We start from the raw sequence: 19,269 nt of genomic DNA on the forward strand, positions 1-19,269 counted from the left end.
TAACCAAAACATTTCTAAAAACTCAAATCATGTAAAAAAATCATATCAGATTCATATGTTACTCTACACAGGATATAATGATTACATTCATTCGTTACTCAACATAGAATAAATTTATCACATAAGTAACACTTTTCAATTTAATCCTAAACTCACTTGGTACCTTTTTCATGAAATTCAAGTCATGTTTCACAATATATATATATACACACATTTAGTTACAAGCAAATAGATTTCAGACGTACGTACACTATATGAACTTAGTTATGACAAGTAGGGAACGAGTTTAAACGCAAGGACTATTCTACAATTTTCCCTTTTTCCCAAGTATCAAGAACTTGATCTATATAATAGTTAAAACTCAAATTATCAAATCCAAATGCATCATAAAACTCAAATACATGCATATGACCTTTTAATTTCATTTTACACAATTTCCTTGAACTTTTATATTTTATTCATTTTAGTCCCTTAAATTGAAACAAGTATAGCTTTCACAATTGAACTTTGTTTTTCATTCTGATTTCAATTATGTCCTTCTATAGCCCCCTAAAAACTAAATTCACAGAAATTTCATGTCAATTTCCTCAATTTCTCATTTTAGTCCCTAAATACAAAATTAACAAAATTTACTTAACAAAACAATCCTAAAATGTTTCCAAGCTTCAAAATCTTCCATTAATCATCCATCCAAAAAGCTTTAAAAACACCAGTGGAAATTTTAAAAATCTTTAACAAATTTAAAAACAAAAATACGATATAACTTAATCAAGTTGCAACAATATCAAAAACATAAAAATTACGAAATACAAATGAAAAATGACTTGCCATATAAATATTCAGAGCTTCGCTGAATACTCCAAAGTCTAAAAATGGTGGTTTCGGTGATTGTAAGAAAAAAAAAGATGAAAAATAGCCTTTTTCCTTTTGTTATGTTTTAATCCACTTTAACTATTTTTTCTAACTTAATTATAACTTTAAAATTAGGATATAAATTATTAATTATTATGCTTTAGCTGTCCACTAGAGTTTGCAATGGCCTAATTGCCTTTCTGACCTTTAAACAAATACTAGATAAACATTTTAGTTAACAAAAATCAACAACGATAAAGTTTTATTGTTTTTACAATTTAACCTTGTACCTTATTTAACCATTCAAATCATCAAAATTTCTAGACCCAACCTTAATTCACCTATACAGTAGCTCCATAAAAATTCGATAGAAATATTTACGAGCTCATTTTATAAGAATGAGGTCCCGATACCTCATTTTCTAAAATCACTGACTTTCGATACAAACCACTTATACCCTAATTAAATGTTCTACAAGTAAATTTTACTAGATCAAGATTCACTATGTCATTAGGTTTGACTCCAAATATTAATCGATAATATTTACGGACTCACTCGTTGAAATTGTGGTCCCGAAACCACTATTTCTGACACCACTGAAAAATAAGATGTTACATAGGGTACTTTGTATTATAAATTAAAAGAAAAAAGGGTCAAATTTAAAAAAAAATTAAAAGTTACCAAAAAAAACAAACAATGCAATAGAACATTTTGCTCTTCGCTCATCACGAAAATCCCACAACAATTAGTCTGATAATGGAATATGAATCTTGCTTGAAATGTATGTTTTACTAGGGATTTTAGAGATTTGAAAAATAAAATAAAATTTGCAAAGCAATTTCTTAATAAAACAACATGAAGTTGATGTGATTGAAGGTGTTAATCAACGATGGAAAACAAAAAGAATTTAGTTTAAAAGATTTATGATTTCTTTTTGCAAGAAATGTAAGTTTAAAAAAATTTTAATTTTAAGAATTTTTTAGATTTATACACATTTAATTAATTTTATATTTTTTTAAAAAAATTATTATTTTTAATTATTGTTATAAATTTCCTAAGAATTTTTAGTCTAATATTTTTTTTATTTTTTACAATTATTGTTAATAAATTTTTAAAAAATATCAAAATAATTTTTTTAACCATAACTTAGGACTAAATTAACTATAAACTATTTGAATTAATGTGCAACTTTTTTTTTTTTAAAAGTTTACTACTAAGTGGCTAAAATATAATAGTTTAATAACTTTAGTGATTATTATATGTGACTATTATATATAACTTTTGAAAGTAGAATAATTGAAATGTAATTTTAAACAAAGTTTAAAAACAATTCATGTAATTTACCCAAAAAAATTATCAAAAAGAAATTATTATTCTAATTACTTATCATTTTGATTAATATTTATTTTCTTTAAATAATGAAATAAAAATATATTTTAGTTACAATTTCAAAAGAGTTCAATATTATTAAAAATTATGAATATATTACTTTACACAAATTACAAAAATTAATAATACATTATTTAAAAACTGCTTAAAAAATAAACGTGTAAATAATATGCAATGCATTAGAAATTAATTTATTTTAAATCTGACAATATTAAACACCATGGAATTACACCATATATAAATTCTATGAAAATGCATTTTCCACAAATAAAGGCCCGAGTGTAGAAAATCGAGGGCTTGCACAAAGACGCATCCTTCCATTGGTATAGGGCTAACTGACTTCAGAACCCCTTGTGTCATGTATATGCGCGTTCCGCTCCTCTATTTAATTGCAATGTATGGTCAGAAATTGGATCTCAACAACCAATTTTGGGTAAACAGTAGAGTTCAAACTTGTTCATCCAATTTAGCCCATCAATGCAGTCGAGCCCGACCCGGATTAAGAAGCGAGTCCGACATCCTCCAACCCTGCCAGACATGTCAAAAGGAGCATAAAGACATGCAGAAACGCAAATTATAAACATGCAATGAGGAAGAGAAATCTATACATATGATCATCAGCAAGGATCAACAACAATACAGGGTCGCAAACAAAATCATACTTTTAGAGGTGTCAGACAAGCATCAGGCTCAGACCATTTAGGATTTAGCTCCTTTTCCGCCTGGGTTATACTGGTGTTCAAACTAATTTTTAGATTTTGTGGAAGATATAGGATTTCGGCTTTTTGGATTGGGTTCATTTTACCACCTCCACATAATCTCACATAAAATTGTCCGCTACTAGCATTCGCAGCTCCAAGTAAATTTACAGCCGACAACAATCCCAGAAGTAATAACCCCATTAAATTCTTCCTGAAATATACACTACTGCTGCTTCATCTCTGAAGCATGATTAACCAATCAAAAAGTTGCAGCGAACAACTCTACTAAAGAAGTTCTACATTTAATAGGTATTTTCATCTTCGGGGATTATGTAATTGATAGTCAAATGAAAAATATTAGGTAAATTGCAAATCACCCTTTGCACTATAGAGCACAATGCAAACATGCAACAACACTTCTAATTCTAGCAGCACCATGCTTTTAAAATTAAGCAAATGGACCCAATTCATTGGTCACTGAACATGCAGTACATACAAGCAATCCATTCTTTTGCATTAACATGAGGCTAATAAACAAAACTGCAGGAACTCCAATTGTTTTGCTTATTGTTTCAAGTGATTAAACTCATCATAATGAACAGTTAGATATATATAGAACCATCTCCACATTTGTTTTAATCAAATGGTATTTTGCCCCTTTATATGCTAGTCACTAGTAATATAACATATTTTATGTAGGCCATTCAACCTAAGAGATTAAGATCAATAAAAGAGTCCAAATTTCTAATATTTTAAAAAGTGAAATGGGATATTACACAATAAGGTGTGTTAGCATTATGGATCATTTCTAAGCATATGAGTTCTTGCCCCCACCCAAAAAACACCCAAAACATTACATAAAAAATGGGAAATCTGAAAAAGAATAGTCAACTGTCCTTATATTTGCACATATGACAAGCTGAAGAGAAAGCTGGTAACACAGGAGAAATTACATAGCATAGAGTATGAAAATAGAATGGCATATTTCTGACAAGAACGGCTGACCTGTTCTGCAGCATTGTTCTTGAAATGTCTATATGATGTTGAAACCATCTTACATGATTCAGCAATATGAAGCTCAAAATCAGTAGCTGCTGGCATGAGATGTTCTTGCTGGCTTCTAGATGATAGACTATTATTGGCAGAATGAATGAAATGCAAGAGCACATGTGCCTGTAATACAAGGTGGAACTACTGCTAAACACAAAAAATGAAAGCAAAGCTTGGTAAGAAATATAACTAGTATATAAGGCCAAGAGGATTATCTGACATGGAATGCTGCTTTTAGAATGTCATCTGACTTCGCTTGATCCTTGAGCAGTGCATATACTTTTCCCTTTGAAGGATTGTAAGTCACTATATATCTTTCTTTCTGCCATATAATTCAACAATCCATGTAAGTTTATGCATGTTTTATGTGGGTACATGCTTTATGGGGAAGAAATTTAATCAACTTTGTTTCCAAGGAAGCATACTTCAAAGAGAGGTTCTATCGCAAGAAAGGCACCAGGATCTTGGAAAGCATCCCTAAATCTTGAGCCTGCAAACAATGGGAGAGCTTTCAGATTGAACTCAAACAATATTAGCACCTAGAGCCTTTTTTTTCTGGCCAAGGGAAAAACTGTCAGTTTAATACACACCAAGAACAACAGGTCTGTCCTTCAACCATGGAAAACTAAATATTTTTTCCTGCATATTTCCCTCCTGCAATGAGGGAACTTGTCCTGCATCGTGAAGAAACACAATGAAGTCATTCTATGTCTGAAGAATTCTTCAAATAGTTTTGATTCATTGAGAATGTCATTGACAATAACAGAAAGAATAAAGGGTCTAAATGCAGTGAAGTTCTGTTACAGTTTGACTAACCAGTCTTTAAGAAGGACTCTACAGCCACACTGAATCTTGCTCTATTTAATGTGTGCAGCACAACAGATCTAACCTGGAAAGGAGATTATTATAAGCTATTATTAGCAGAACATGTTCCGAATACGAAATTAGGCAGACAGTTTAACAAAAAATAACAGAAGTGCTAGTGTAACCTCTCTATAAGAACTGAAAACATATCCACATGACAGGAGAGAAAATGTGGTAACCAAGGATGGGTTTTTTTTTGAGATCAGAATGCTCAGTCCAGTTCCTAACTGCAAACAACATTAAGCAGTTTGGTTGATAAACCTCAAATTTCTAAACAAAATAAAATACGGACAGACAAACAAAACATAACATGCATGACAATTTATATTATGAATAATTAACAAATATATTGAATACAAGAAGATAGAATTGATGCGAGACATGTATTAACTGCAAAAACACAAAATCCATACATATAACTTCTGTATGACAAAAGATTTCCAACATGCATAAGATACAAGTAAAAAGATCAAAGGTGACTTGTTAACAGTTCATTAGTAATTTTTTAACAACAGTAACCCTTCTACAGTAGACCACTGGCCTGAACCTGACATCCACAGTGCCTTCTAATGCAAAGAATCCACTGTTGTAACTGGAGAACCTAACTACACATGTCATTAATAACCAAAAATAGCAACTTAACTATTTTAAGAATGCTAAGATTAGAAACAAAGATAAGATTAAAAAAAAATAGAAAGAAGATATTAGAAAAGAGAGGTTGGAGAAGGAAGTCTCCTACAAAGTAATATTGCAAGAAGCAGGAGGAAGGAAGTTCTTGTTCCTATCTTGGGAGGTATGACTTCTTTATCACAGAGGAAGTTAGAAAAAAGATGTTAATATTTTTTAGATTGGCCTTTTTTCCCAAAAGAATATTGTCCTAGGGTTTTCATAAAGGTGTGTCCAGACAAAGACTTGACTATCATATATGTAGACAATATTCTAAACCAAAACTTGTATGCTTTCCATGAAAGTTGTGCAGAGATTTTAAAATAAGATAGGTATGGTGTGCCAGTATGAGTTTCTTTAGTGGGTCTACTCATAGCTGATATTGAAAAGATCCATTTTGTTATGTGTTGCTAGGGGCCACTAGGTTGAGAATTTTCTTTCACAATAATCTTTTGTCTAGATGGAGCCGATCAATATATCTCATAAGGTACTTTTTGATTGTTTGGCTGTTATCCTAAAAGAAGATTTTTCAATAAATGGGGTTTCTTTTAGCTTATAAAGCAGTTCTTGAAGTGCATTGCATTGGTCAAGGTAGTTATATAATATATCATATAGAGAATGTAGCTTATGCATTGTGGAAAGAAAGTGATGAAGTTACTAACAGAAATAGAGGGCCAGCAGAACTACACCACATGAGCATCGCAGTCTAGTCAAGCATGGGCCTATGTGATTGGAACAATGGCAAAGCCTTGGTAATTTTCTCTAGGAGGTGATTGGTTCGAATCAAGTAGGGAACTTTTCAAGACATCATGATTTGAGTATAAAATAATAGAGGAGGCTTTCTTGTGGACAACCACCTTGAAATGGTAAGCTTGGAATTCAATGGCTATTATATGAGTAGGGCAGAGATACTATAAAAATCCATATAGTTATTTGGTTATAGATAGTTTTGGCTACTAAAATATATATTGAAGTTACAACTAACTACATCAACAATTCTGTGAAAAACAGGATATTTTCTATTATATTTTCCACAAGAGATTACATACATATTTATACACATAGTTAGCCTAACTAAGGTAACTTTACGCTAGGAAACAGAATAATTGTAGGGATACTGTACAGCCTTAAAGTTAGGGATAGAATATTTTTAGAATCATATTTGATATACTCAAATATTTTGATATCTGACACTCCCTCTCAAGCTGGGAAGTGGATATCATCCATTCTCAGCTTGCTTACTAATTTCTGAAACAACTTCCCAGACAATCCTTTGGTAAGTATATCTGCTAGTTGTTCATCATTGGACACAAATGGAGTGCAAATTAAGACACTGTCCAATTTTTCCTTTATGAAATGTCTGTCCACCTCAACGTGCTTCTTTCGATCATGTTGAACTAGATTATGTGCGATATTGATAGCAGACTTATTATCGCAATACAACTTCATTGGACCTTCCCACTTGATCTTCAAGTCTTCTAATATAATCTTTAGTCATAACAACTCACAAACTCCAAGAGCCATTGCCCTAATCACGTTGAGGTGGATTATGTGTGATATTGATAGCAGACTTATTATCGCAATACAACTTCATTGGACCTTCCCACTTGATCTTCAAGTCTTCCAATATAATCTTTAGCCATAACAACTCACAAACTCCAAGAGCCATTGCCCTAAATTCAGCTTCTGCACTAGATCTAGCCACAACGTTTTGTTTTTTACTCCTCCAAGTCACAAGATTGCCTCCTAGGAAAGTGCAGTAACCAGAGGTTGATCTTCTATCAACCATAGATCTTGCATAATCTGCATCGGTATAGGCTTCAAGGGTTAAATTTTCTCCTTTTTTAAATAAGATTCCTTTGCCTGGCGTGCCTTTTAAGTACTATAGAATCTGATATACAGCACTAAGATGTGATTCCTTAGGATTGTGCATAAACTGACTTACAACACCTACTGCATAGGCAATATCTGGTCTGGTATGGGACAAGTAAATAAGCTTCCCCACAAGTTTTTGATATGACCTTCTATCAACTGCTGTATCTTCTAATACATCTCCGAGTCTGTGGTTCACCTCTATGGGTGTCTCTGCTAGTTTACAGCCCAACTTGCTTGTTTCTGTCAACAAATCAACTATGTATTTTTGCTGAGATATGAATATTCCTTCCCGAGAGTGTGCCACTTCAATACCAAGGAAATTTTTTAACTTACCTAGCTCTTTGACTTCGAATTCTTTTACTAGGCATTTTTTTAACTTCTCCATTCCTTCTAGATCATCACCAGTCACTAATATCATCAACATAGACTAATAAAGCAGTCACTCCCCCTGAAGATGAATGTTTTACGAACAGAGTATGATCTCCTTGACTCTGTTTATACCCCAACTTGAGCATCACTTTGGTAAATCTTCCAAAACAAACCCTCGGGGACTATTTTAGTCCATATAAAGCCTTTTTTTGTCTGCAAACTGCCTGTCTTGTATTTGGACCGAATCCTAGAGGAACATCCATATAGACTTCCTCCTCAAGCTCACCGTGTAAAAAGGCATTTTTGATGTCAAATTGTTGTAATTTCCAGCCTCGGTTGGCAGCTAGTGACAACAACACTCTTACAGTGTTCATCTTTGCAACAGAGGCAAATGTCTCAAGATAGTCTATCCCATACATTTGAGTGTACCCTTTAGCAACCAACCTTGCTTTGTACCTCTCCAAAGAACCATCTGACTTATATTTCACTGTGTACACCCAGCGACATCCCACCGGTTTCTTTCCTTCCGGTAATTTCACTAAGTCCCATGTCTTATTTTTTTCAAGAGCTTCCATTTCAACCTTCATGGCATTTCTCCAATTCTCATCTTCTAATGCCTCAAATACAGTTTTAGGAATGGAAATAGAATTTAGGCTAGTAAGAAAGGCTTTGTGGTTATGGGACAAGTTTTTGTAAGACATGAATAGGTGCAAGGGATGTTTTGTACAAGCTCTAGTCCCCTTTCTAATCGCAATGGGAAAATCATCTAAATCTGTAGTATTAGAATTCAAAGTAGGTTCAGCAGTTACCTCAAGTCGTATAGGAGAAGATGATTGAACTTGCACTGGTGCCTTCTTCCTTGAGTAAACCAGTAACGGACGAGTAGTGTCCTGAATTCCTCTTGGTGATTTGGGTGTACTAGGCTCAGTTTCAGGTTGTATAGGGGTCATTGTTTCAAGTTGGGCAGGTTGGGTAGCAGGCAAGGTCTGAGTGAGAGTGTTTGATTGCTGGACAGGAGCCGGAATGGGAGTGTTTAGAGCTGGAATGAGAGTGTTTGGTTGCTGGACAGGAGCTGGAATGTCAAGAAGAAAGAATTCTTTGTCCTTATCTTCTGTGAATAAGATCTCCCCTTGAAGATAAGGACGAGTGAAGAAATTTTCTTGTTCAGCAAAAGTAACATCAACTGTTACAAAAAAAAAATTTTGTGGCTGGATGATAGCACTTGTACCCCTTTTGAGTGGAAGAATATCCAAGAAAGACACACTTGACAGCCCGTGGATCAAATTTCCCTCTATTTTGAGAATGAACATGGACAAAGGCGACACAACCAAATACTTTGGGAGTAAGATTACTGGAGGTATTGAAATCAAGAAAAAATTTGGCTAGAACTTGCATAGGACTTTGAGATTCAAGGACCTTTGTAGGCAATCTATTTAACAAATGAGTAGCAGTTAGAACAGCCTCCCCCAGTATTGTTTAGGGACTTTTTTTGGAACAATAGGGCTCTTGTAATGGCTAAAATGTGACCATTCTTTCTTTCGGCTACACCATTTCGTTGGGGTGTACTAACACAAGATGACTCATGTATAATGCCTCTTTCTTGAAAATATGTTGAGAGGAATTGATTGAAATAATCCTTGGCATTGTCTGACCTAAACCTTTTTATTTTGGCCCCAAATTGTGTTTTGATCATGTTGTAAAAAATTGGAAAGACAGACCTAACATCAGATTTTTGTTTTAAAAGAAAAATCCAAGACACACGAGTACAATCATCAATAAAGGATACAAACCACCGAGCTCCAGAAATATTTGAAATAGTGGATGGCCCCAAAACATCACTATGAACAAGAGTAAAAGGAGTGGATGTTCTTTTATTGCTTACTGGAAAAGAGGTACGTTTATGTTTTGCAAGTTCACAGATATCACAATGAAATTGTTCAACAGTTAATCCTTTGAATAGTGAAGGAAACATAATTTTAAGGACTCTAAACGATGGGTGACCAAGGCGAAGGTGATAGAGCCAAATTTGGTCTTTATTGGTTTTAATAGACTCAGATATGAGAGATAAAGGTGAGGAATTCAGAACATTAACTTCTTCAAGATAGTATAGGCCATTTATTTCCTTAGTATGTCCAATCATCCTCCTCGTATTCTGTTCCTGAAAAAGACACCGATTGTGATAGAAAACCACTTTACAGTTAGTCTTTGGTAATTTTTTTAATGGATAAAAGATTGGTAAATAATTTTGGAACATGAAGAACATTTTTAAGAGTAAGGTTTTTGTTTATAACAATATTACCTTGACCGGCCACTGTGATCACAGAACCATCAGCTACTGTTATTTTTCTACTACTAGAACAAGGTGTATATGAAACAAATTTTTGTGAGGAGTGGGTCATGTGGTCTGTAGCTCCTGAGTCAATGACCTAAGAACTTTTAGTATCTGTATTTGAGACTTTAGAACTTTGAGGAAAGGATATACCTGAAAAGGCCAAACTACAAGTACCTGTTGAAGAAGTTTTTTCCAATGATCCCAGCAAATTTTTTAACTTCTCAATTTCTTCTTTATTGAATTCAATAGGTAATTCCTGAGAATTGTTTTTTTTATCTAGCTGTCTAGCTGTATTTGCTCGTCCTTGTCCCTTTGATTGTCCACCTTTTTCTGAAAAATTTTTGTTTGTTGTCTATGGCTTCCCATGGAGTTTCCAGCATCTGTCTTTAGTGTGACGAGCCTTTTTGCAGTAGGTGTACCATACGGAATCCTTGTTAAAAGACTTTGTACGTTCTATCTGTCTATTATCTTCACTAGTTGGCTGCTCCAGGCCAAATCTCCTCTCATTTACAACATTAGTAACCAAGGCTGAACTATCCACTTGATTGTTCTCCACCATAACTCCTCTTCTTCTTTCCTCAGCACGAACAATTGCGATTGTTTCATTTAGTAATGGTAGTTCCTCTTTTCCAAGTATTTGAACTCTTACTGCATCAAACTCAACATTCAGTCCAGCAAGAAAATCATAAATTCGATCCTTTTCAACAAACCTTTTCAGGAGTACTGCATCTTCACTGCACTTCATCTGAATGCACTGGTAATGATCCATCTCTTGCCACAAACTTTGCAACAGATTGGAATACTCCGTGATTGATCGACTTCCTTGCTTGGTGGATGAAATCTTAGTCTTGATTTCATAGATTTGAGCAGCATCTCGAACTTTAGAATAAGTCTGCTTCACAGCTTCCCATATTTCTTTGGATGTGCTAAGAAACATGCATGTATCACTGATTTCTGGCATCATAGAGTTCCATAACCAAGACATTACCATAAAGTCTTGTTCATCCCAAGCATCAAACTTAGGGTCCCCTTCTTTAGGTCCAGTTCCGAGTAAGTGACTCAGCTTTCCTCTTCCTTTCAAGAAGGTACGAACCAGTTGGGACCATTTTAGATAATTTTTTCCATTTAGCCTGTAGGCTACTTGGATATTTTGAAACTCACTCATTGGATTTGAGTTGTTTACAGAAATTTCTGAGCCCTCCCCAGTGTTACTGGTCTTGACAGTTTCAGTCATGTTGTGTCTGAACAAGTTCTATAGACTTGAGGACTGGTTGGGAGTCAGAAAAAAAAAAAGGCTAAAGAAATCGGCTAAAAAATCCCAAAAATCGGGCTAAATAACAGGCTCTGATAGTAAAAAACAAGATATTTTCTATTATATTTTCCACAAGAGATTACATACATATTTATACACATAGTTAGCCTAACTAAGGTAACTTTACGCTAGGAAACAGAATAATTGTAGGGATATTGTACAGCCTTAAAGTTAGGGATAGAATATTTTTAGAATCATATTTGATATACTCAAATATTCTGAAATCGACAAATTTTAATCAGAATCAATCATTACAAGCACTGAACTAAATAATTTTAAATCAATAACTAACTCAACTCTAACTAACTAACAAACCCACACATAATTTTTTACATGGTGTAACTTCAACCTAAGCACTCAATGTCCCAAGGCCTCAAGCTTGCCAACACTACCAACACCTTATTGGCTTTAGCTATTACAATTCTATTTATTCTAAAAGATAAATAAGCTCACTTTATAGGAAACGGCACTTCCTATGTTAAGAAAATTGACTTGAAACGATTACTAACACTGCTATATCTAATATCTCCTCTACAAGAACAACTTTTGTTTAGAATAGTTGTTTAAGACAACCTTGGTTTGAGAATAGCTACAATTCAGAATAGTTGCCATTCAAGAACAACTCTTGTTAGAAACGTATATTGTTCAAGAACAACAATGTTGAGAACAAATACCTTTCAGAATAGCTCTTATTCAGGACAAATGTTGTTCAAGAATAGATGTTGTTCAGAATAACCTCTACCAAGAATAGCTATGTTCAGACCAATGGTTGTTCAACATACCTTTAGTTGACAAGCTTCTGCCAAAAACAACACCATCACAAAACATTTTTATAAAACAACCCATTTGTAGAACAAGATTATCCTTAAAGACACATTCTCCAAGATGTATTCCATAGAAGATGTTTCATACCATATTACTTCATCAAAACAAAAGAAATGAAGATAATCCCATAATATGGTAGGATTCTTGGGTTAGCTTCACTCTTGAGATGCTCTAGAGAGCTTAGCTTGATGGATCATATATAGAGGTAGTTATAAGGTTTTCTCTTAACCTTTCCATATAATATTGAGTGTTCCCATTTTCTTTCAAAAATCATCACTTCAAAAACTTAAAACTCTTTTAAATAAACCATTATCAATAACCAAAAATCCCCCACATTACTCCTATATGCCTAATTTTGCAACTCTCATTCTCTACTCAAAACTCATTTGGGGACTTTTGAAACTTTTCACATTGGGGGCAAAACTTTCTCTCAAACTCTCTCTATAATCCTTTATCTTAATTCTCTTCTTAGAATTAGTTTCCACCTTACTACCCCTTGCTCCGCCACTCTAGCCACCAAATGCAACTACGCTCAATACTTCCAAGGTCTATTCTAATCTTCCTTTCTGCCATCTCAAGGCACATCCTATTTCACTTGTTTGCAACACTTACTCTCCTTGCCAAAGAAACCTCTACATTGGTCATCATAGAAGGAATGGGATTTGAGAAAGATTGATGAAAAGATGTTCGAAACTTAGACCATTGACCAAAATGTTCCATCTCTGCAATTGCTTCACGAAGCGATTTGACAATACAAGTGTTTAACCACTTTTATCAATACAAATCACTTCAAAAGTTGCTTTGCAAACTAAACAAACCCCCATTTCCTAAAAGTGGTCCCTCTTTATGAAGGCCAAACATGGGAGTAGTGAAATATATTGATTACAAACATCAAGACAAAATATTATTATGAAAGCAAATGCTCAAGTCATTAGCCCGAAAGAGCACAACCTAGGCGAATCTACCTTATGAGTAGACCCATTACCAAGTAACCCTTATTAGCAAATTAAACTTGACACATGTAGATCACCACACAACAAGACCTTTGTGAAACAATTTTATAACTATAGTGTAGTTGACCATTTTTATCAATACATATCACTTCAAAAGTTGCTTTGCAAACTAACAATCCCTATTTCTTGAACAATGGTCCTCTTAATGATGGCCAAACATGGGAATAGTACTCCTTAGAATATATTGATCACCAATATCAAACCGAAATATTATTATGAAAGCAAATACTCAAATTATTAACCCCAAAGGGCACAACCTACGCAAATCTTTTAATATCAAACACTTTTTAAGTAGACCCACTACCAAGAAACCCTTACTAGAAACTTTAACTTGGCACATATGTGGAAGATCGTGGCACAATCTAAAGAAAAGGACCTACTCCAATGGATTGGACTCGAGAATTAACTTCTAATCATTGTGATGTTTTTGTCTAAATATAACGTCAAACAAAACTGGAGGAAGGAAACCCACAAGAAAAGGGCAGTCTACGTCAAGATGCTTTGTGTTGTTATTTGTAGTTCCTCCATATACGGAAGCCCTACCTCCTAGGCAAGAAGAAACTTCCACTCACCATGCTTTGTAAATTAACTTTGAGAATTCATTCTATTACCTCTCTTTTGTAATATAATCTTGTAGTATTCCCTTATGCCTTTCCAAATTTCTTCTATATTTTTTCTCTATCACTAGCCTAATTGTTTTCAATGATTAAGTTGCTATTCTAGTAATTAATGATGTGAAAAATGGTATTGAGTGGTGTTTATCTCAGCTCTTGTACTCTTATACTCAAGTTGAGTCTCTACCTATTTTCAATGTATTTTATGTCGGATTAAAACAAAGAACTAAGTAGTATTTTGAGTCAATTAGATTATGCTAGAAATGATAATTAATATATTTACTATCATGCATCCAAACAATTCTATTTTTAACCCCTTTTTGCCTACTATTATGGGCAAGACCAGATGGTTCTTGTGGCCATTGTTGTAAACAACATCTGAAGTTATCAAACCATCATGCAGAAGCAGCAAACAGCAAATTAATACATATAGGTTGCCTTTTCTCAACAAAAGATGTTGACAAGAAAACCCTGACCATTGTGGTCATTACAATGTCATTGCTGCAAAGGGAAATCTCAATATGTTTTTGAAATTTAAAGAGTGTAACACCAAATTCTCATTCCAATCAAACAACATACCTACTTCCATAGTACAGCATCTAAAGCAACCTTCCCTTAAAATCCAGCCAGTCTATTTCTTCCATGCTGTGTTATAAAGATTGTTTGAGGGTTTTTTTTTTTTTTTTGGGGGGGGGGTTCATGGATATGCGTTTGGCACAGGAACATACAATTTTTTCACAAGTTTCTCCTTATATCTGGAGGGTCAGATCTCAAAACTAGTGTCCATTGGACGTGTGTCAAGCCTGGGTGCGACAGCTAAAATAGAGTAGAAACAACACAGCTTCAATGCAATTTGTCCTCTTTTATTATGTCCTAATTATTCCAATGTTTACAAGTTTGTCAATGCATCTACAACACTCATCTCTGATACACTTTGCTGTATCATGTTTTCAATTGGCACATCTTTCTCTTGCTAATGGATAAATCAATTCTTACTCTTTCTTCCTATTTCCACTCATATCACTGGTAATTTAGAAATTTGTCTGCAAATAACACTACTTCAGACTATCAAGATATTTTTAAGGCATACCAGATCTGCAATATTTCCAACACATTCTCCTTTTGCAGTGACATCTCCAATGTTTTCTCCTTTAGCAAAGGCTTTGTAAATTGGTGTGCGAGTCGATGTTGATGTTACAGCAGCAACATTCTATAAGTAAGTTGCAAAGAATAAGACTGCAATACTTAAAAGACCATAAAGACAGAAGTTGTACTGGTAAAAAAAAAATCACCTTCAACACATTTGCCACACAAGCCAAAGGAAGAAAGAGATGAGGCACAGATGCAGTTGCCAACTCTACCCCAGCACCCAGCTCCATAAGTAGGTCACCAGCAAACCGCAGCTAAACACATTGGATGTAACAATATCTTGTGAAGATAAACTAACAGTTCTACAACCTCCATCACAAAATATATATAATAATTAAAATTAAAAAAAAAGAAAAAAAAACCTGTTTTAGATCATAATCAAATTTATTTCCTTGTCGGGAAAAAAGCATTTTACCAACCCGACCGGCACCATCCTGCAAGCATAGTTAAATTTTAGCTTGCTAAACAGCCAGTTTCAACAAACTTCCTTTTTTTTTCTATAACACAACATTCGATATAAAAAGACAAACCAAATAGGCGATAATATAAAAGGATAAAGACTAATAAGTTATAAACCAAAAGTTGGCGAAACGATAGCAGCTTGACTATTTAATGAATTCTATGAAATTACTTCTTGAATGCTTTACAGATGCCAATAAGGAGTAAAATCGAGCAATAAGACATTTCCTTTTAGATGGATATAAGTAGATGTTTTAATTTTTGAAACAGTAATTGGAAACTCAATCAAGATAAATACTAAACTGTAATTATGACAAAAAGTCATTTAAATCTTACACTCACATTTTCTTAATCAAGAAAAATATTAAACTGTAATTTTGGCAAAAAGCCATACAAATCTTACACACATTTTCTTTCTGCAAGCAGTATGCTAAGAAAAAACTAGAAGCAACTTTGCAATAAGTTAGGTGTATAACAAAGGCTTTTTTGTTTTTAAGTACAACATAGTCTGAATTTATAACTTTATCCTCTAGCCTGGTGAAAAACAAGTCACCAGCTTTGCATCTAGTATCAAACATGTAAAAAGCAGCTAAACTCCAAGACAAGCTTCCAACATGAACAAGATGTCATAAGCACTTACTAGCCAGTTTTGCACGAAGAGAAAATCATCCGGTCAAACGACACAGTAGCTTTAGGAAAAAATTTTAAGAATACCTTGTTAGCATTGCTAACATATTTACTTTTGAAGAGCAGGTTTCTCCTAATAATTTAACATGAAAAGAAATTGAACAAATGAAGACAGCCATAGAAAATTACATTATGCATTTGCAACATATTATTTCAAAGTGTATTGGTGCAGCAGAGTACGAAAACAGCAAAGATGATCTAAGGTGAACATCCAAATATTGACAGGTCAGAAATCAGAAATGGACCACTAAATTTCGGGGCTACATAGAAACTCAACATAATAAGGATATCTAGAACTTCACCAAGTCAATCAATCAGTTAATGAAAATGACATCTACATAACAAATAAAGGAGAAACCCCAATGTTGAGATGGAGCCTGGTATAGATATGGAGGAACATTTTCATACGCAGAACCTCTCATAACTTACTGAGCACAAGTTTCAAATAACAATTAACACCCTTGAAAACTTCACTGTCAGATCAAAAATGGCAATTCTTCATACATTTTAAACCTCAACCAAAGGAAATACTAATATGAGAAACAAAATTTCAGCAAAAGAAAATACCAGTCCAAGAAAATTCAAGATGTGCTAAGACAAACAGCCTTCATGATTGCAAAGTAGACTCAGTGGCTCTCTATATCCTAAAATAACTGTTAATATCAGAATATTGACAAAACTTACAAACTAGACAACCAGAAGAGCTAAGACAGTTGTAAAGTAACAATTGCGAAGCAAATGTAAGCTGATATTTTTCAGCCGCTAAACTTAAAGAAGGACGTATGTTGTTAACTTCAAACATCTTACGTCTTCCCTACCTTGAGAATCCAATTAATTGCAACAGCACCAGGTGTAGCACTATTTCTAGAGATTCCAACCGAGTTCAAAAGGGTTTGCGTGGTGAAAACACCCATTGCTCCACCAAAAAAATGCTGCATTGAACAAGATGGCATTCAGTATGGTATTTAGCGATGCTAAAATTCTAAATCGAGAGGCAAGGGCGAGACTTGAGTCCTACAATGCCCTCCATTTTCCAATATACTTAGAAAACCACCTTCAACGCTCTCCAAGTCATGTATGGCACGTATGAAGGAGTAACACTCTCAGGGAAGCCCTCCGGCACCACATATGATCGTATGAATGACATCAATTCCTACATAATCAAATGAAAAACAGTCCAAGTCACCCACAAGTAAAATAAAAATGTTCTAAAATCTAAATAGAAGCAAATCCAACAGTAAGTAAAAGATCTTGCGGCTTCACTTGGAATATTAAGTATACTTTTACAGCGAGAATAGTCATTATTAGAAATGGAAAATAGCGCAACTATTTATTCTTTATCTTCCAATTTGTTTGATATAAATTATCTCTATACTAGTATGAAAAATACGAAACGAAGTAGAAAACTGACATCAAGAGGTGCCTGTGGGGTGTGCAAACTGACAGTGCGAATGGAATTGTTCTTGAAATTTCCGAAGGAATCTTTCTCGGCCACGTACTTCCATCTCCTTCCGTCAATTTCCTCACAACAAATCAATTTCAAACTTGAATCTCGAAATTCGTCCCCCACCAGTCCCATCCTCCGGTTTTCATCCATCAATGGTATCGCGGCTCCTTCGTGTATGCCGGTGCTGCTACTTAAACCGGCATTTGAGGCCAGGCTGGCGCTGATACGCAGCGTTTCGCGGACGAGGAGGCGAGACTCCTGGGAGGTCAGGGTTTGGGCGGCGGAGGTGGATGTAGAGTTGGTGGATTGCTTCATGTTGGTCTGTGTTTGTTAGCCGATATCAGCAAAAGAAATTGCGAGTATTTTCTTAAATGTTTGACTTGAAGCATGAAAAGAAGGTGCCTTTATGCTGCGATTTGGCACACTTCGGTATTAACGACATCAACATTGGCCATTTAGCTGTGGAAGGTGGCCGTGGCTACAATTACAATTCAATTAAAACACCTTCTTTTTTTTCTTTTTTTTTCTTTTTCTCTTTTTTTTTTCTTAGGGAATGGGGACTGTTTGTTTCGTTTTTATTCCAAAATTCCAACATTATAAAACTAAAAATTGTTTTTCATTTGTAAAACTTTTTCTTAATTCACTTTTTTGGAAAAATAAAAGGGTTTTCATAAAAGGTCCAATTCTGCATTCAGTCCCTATACTTTCTGTATATTTAAAAGTTAGTATTTTTATTTTTATTCAAAGGAATTTAATCCCTCTACTCTTTTGATTTAATAATTAAAGTTTAATTGATAACTTTTAACACCTTTCACCCAACTTGGTTGCTGAATTCGACTGTGAGATGTCACATTACGTTGCCAGAGTAATGCAAACTATCTCGACTCACTTTATCGACTAAAATAACAAATGTGGCATAATTACATATTTTTCTTTTACCATATTAATGTTATGCGTTTAATCATGATCAATTGGGCCCACATATAGTGACCCAAGGTAGTAATAGGTCAAGCATGGAGTCAAGGTTCAAATCCAAACTCAATTTATCAAAACTTAACAATGTGTCTCGAGATAGTGAAGTACTGTCTCAAGACATGTTTCCCCTGTTTTCAACCTCTAGCTTCGGAGTTACTTGTCTCAAGACATTAAGGTTTATGTCTTGAGACAATGACCCTTGTGTCTCGAGACAGGTCTCGAGACTTAGCTCCCTTATTTTGGACCCTTAGCTTTGATGTTTCCTGTCTCAAGACAATGAACCTCATGTCTCGAGACCAAGCAATCTATGTTTTAAGACATGTTCTTACTGTCTCCGGACACTAATGCAATCTTTTTTCCTACAATATACATTTTATATCCAAAAGTACTTATAATCAAGCTTAACTATAACTAACATAAGACAATTCCAAGTGCACCTATTTTACATACATGTATGCAATCAAAACATTCAAAATCTTTGAATCCATACACCATCCTTTAACACAAATGAACAAGTGATGAAACATATAAACACATGCATATATTTAACAATTTCAAGATCCAAAATATCAACTGTAAGACCCTTATGAATCTAAAACATATCATACCAATCAAAATGACCAAAATGGCATATGAAACACTAGATTCATCTTAGGTGCATGCCATTAAAAACCTATAGACAAAAGAGTA

The 19,269-nt window shown here is 34.2% G+C and overlaps 1 protein-coding gene across 2 annotated transcripts; it reads right to left on the reverse strand.

Moving 5' to 3' along the window:
* Positions 1-2,394: 2,394 nt before the first annotated feature.
* On the reverse strand, positions 2,395-18,168 carry LOC107899749 (protein root UVB sensitive 6). 2 transcript variants are annotated; one of them, XM_016825536.2, is made up of 13 exons: positions 17,569-18,165; positions 17,212-17,310; positions 16,976-17,089; positions 15,374-15,445; positions 15,155-15,265; positions 14,953-15,072; positions 4,982-5,083; positions 4,809-4,881; positions 4,583-4,666; positions 4,418-4,482; positions 4,213-4,314; positions 3,948-4,115; positions 2,395-2,769 (listed from the first exon to the last, which is right to left on the reverse strand). In XM_016825536.2, exons 1-13 carry the CDS (start codon positions 17,917-17,919, stop codon positions 2,716-2,718), a joined length of 1,515 nt encoding a protein of 504 aa, XP_016681025.1. In that variant the 5' UTR covers positions 17,920-18,165; the 3' UTR covers positions 2,395-2,715. The 2 variants fall into 2 exon arrangements, with proteins under 2 accessions (XP_016681025.1, XP_040949746.1); XM_041093812.1 differs by lacking the exons at positions 2,395-2,769; positions 3,948-4,115; positions 4,213-4,314; ... (2 more) ...; positions 4,809-4,881; positions 4,982-5,083 and adding an exon at positions 8,685-9,924 and having other exon boundaries at positions 17,569-18,168.
* Between the last annotated feature and the right edge of the window lie 1,101 nt (positions 18,169-19,269).

This window comes from Gossypium hirsutum, chromosome A03 (assembly GCF_007990345.1).
Source record: "Gossypium hirsutum isolate 1008001.06 chromosome A03, Gossypium_hirsutum_v2.1, whole genome shotgun sequence".
NCBI lineage: Eukaryota > Viridiplantae > Streptophyta > Magnoliopsida > Malvales > Malvaceae > Gossypium > Gossypium hirsutum.

Excerpts from the sequence above, each read along its gene's own strand:
- LOC107899749 (XM_041093812.1), bottom strand. The coding sequence starts at position 17,919 with ATGAAGCAATCCACCAACTCTACATCCACCTCCGCCGCCCAAACCCTG. Across the intron at positions 17,090-17,211 it reads TGACTTGGAGAGCGTTGAAG|CATTTTTTTGGTGGAGCAAT; the intron begins GTGGTTTTCTAA and ends TGTTCAATGCAG. Across the intron at positions 9,925-14,952 it reads TTGGAAATATTGCAGATCTG|GAACAGAATACGAGGAGGAT; the intron begins GTATGCCTTAAA and ends TGTCTTTTTCAG.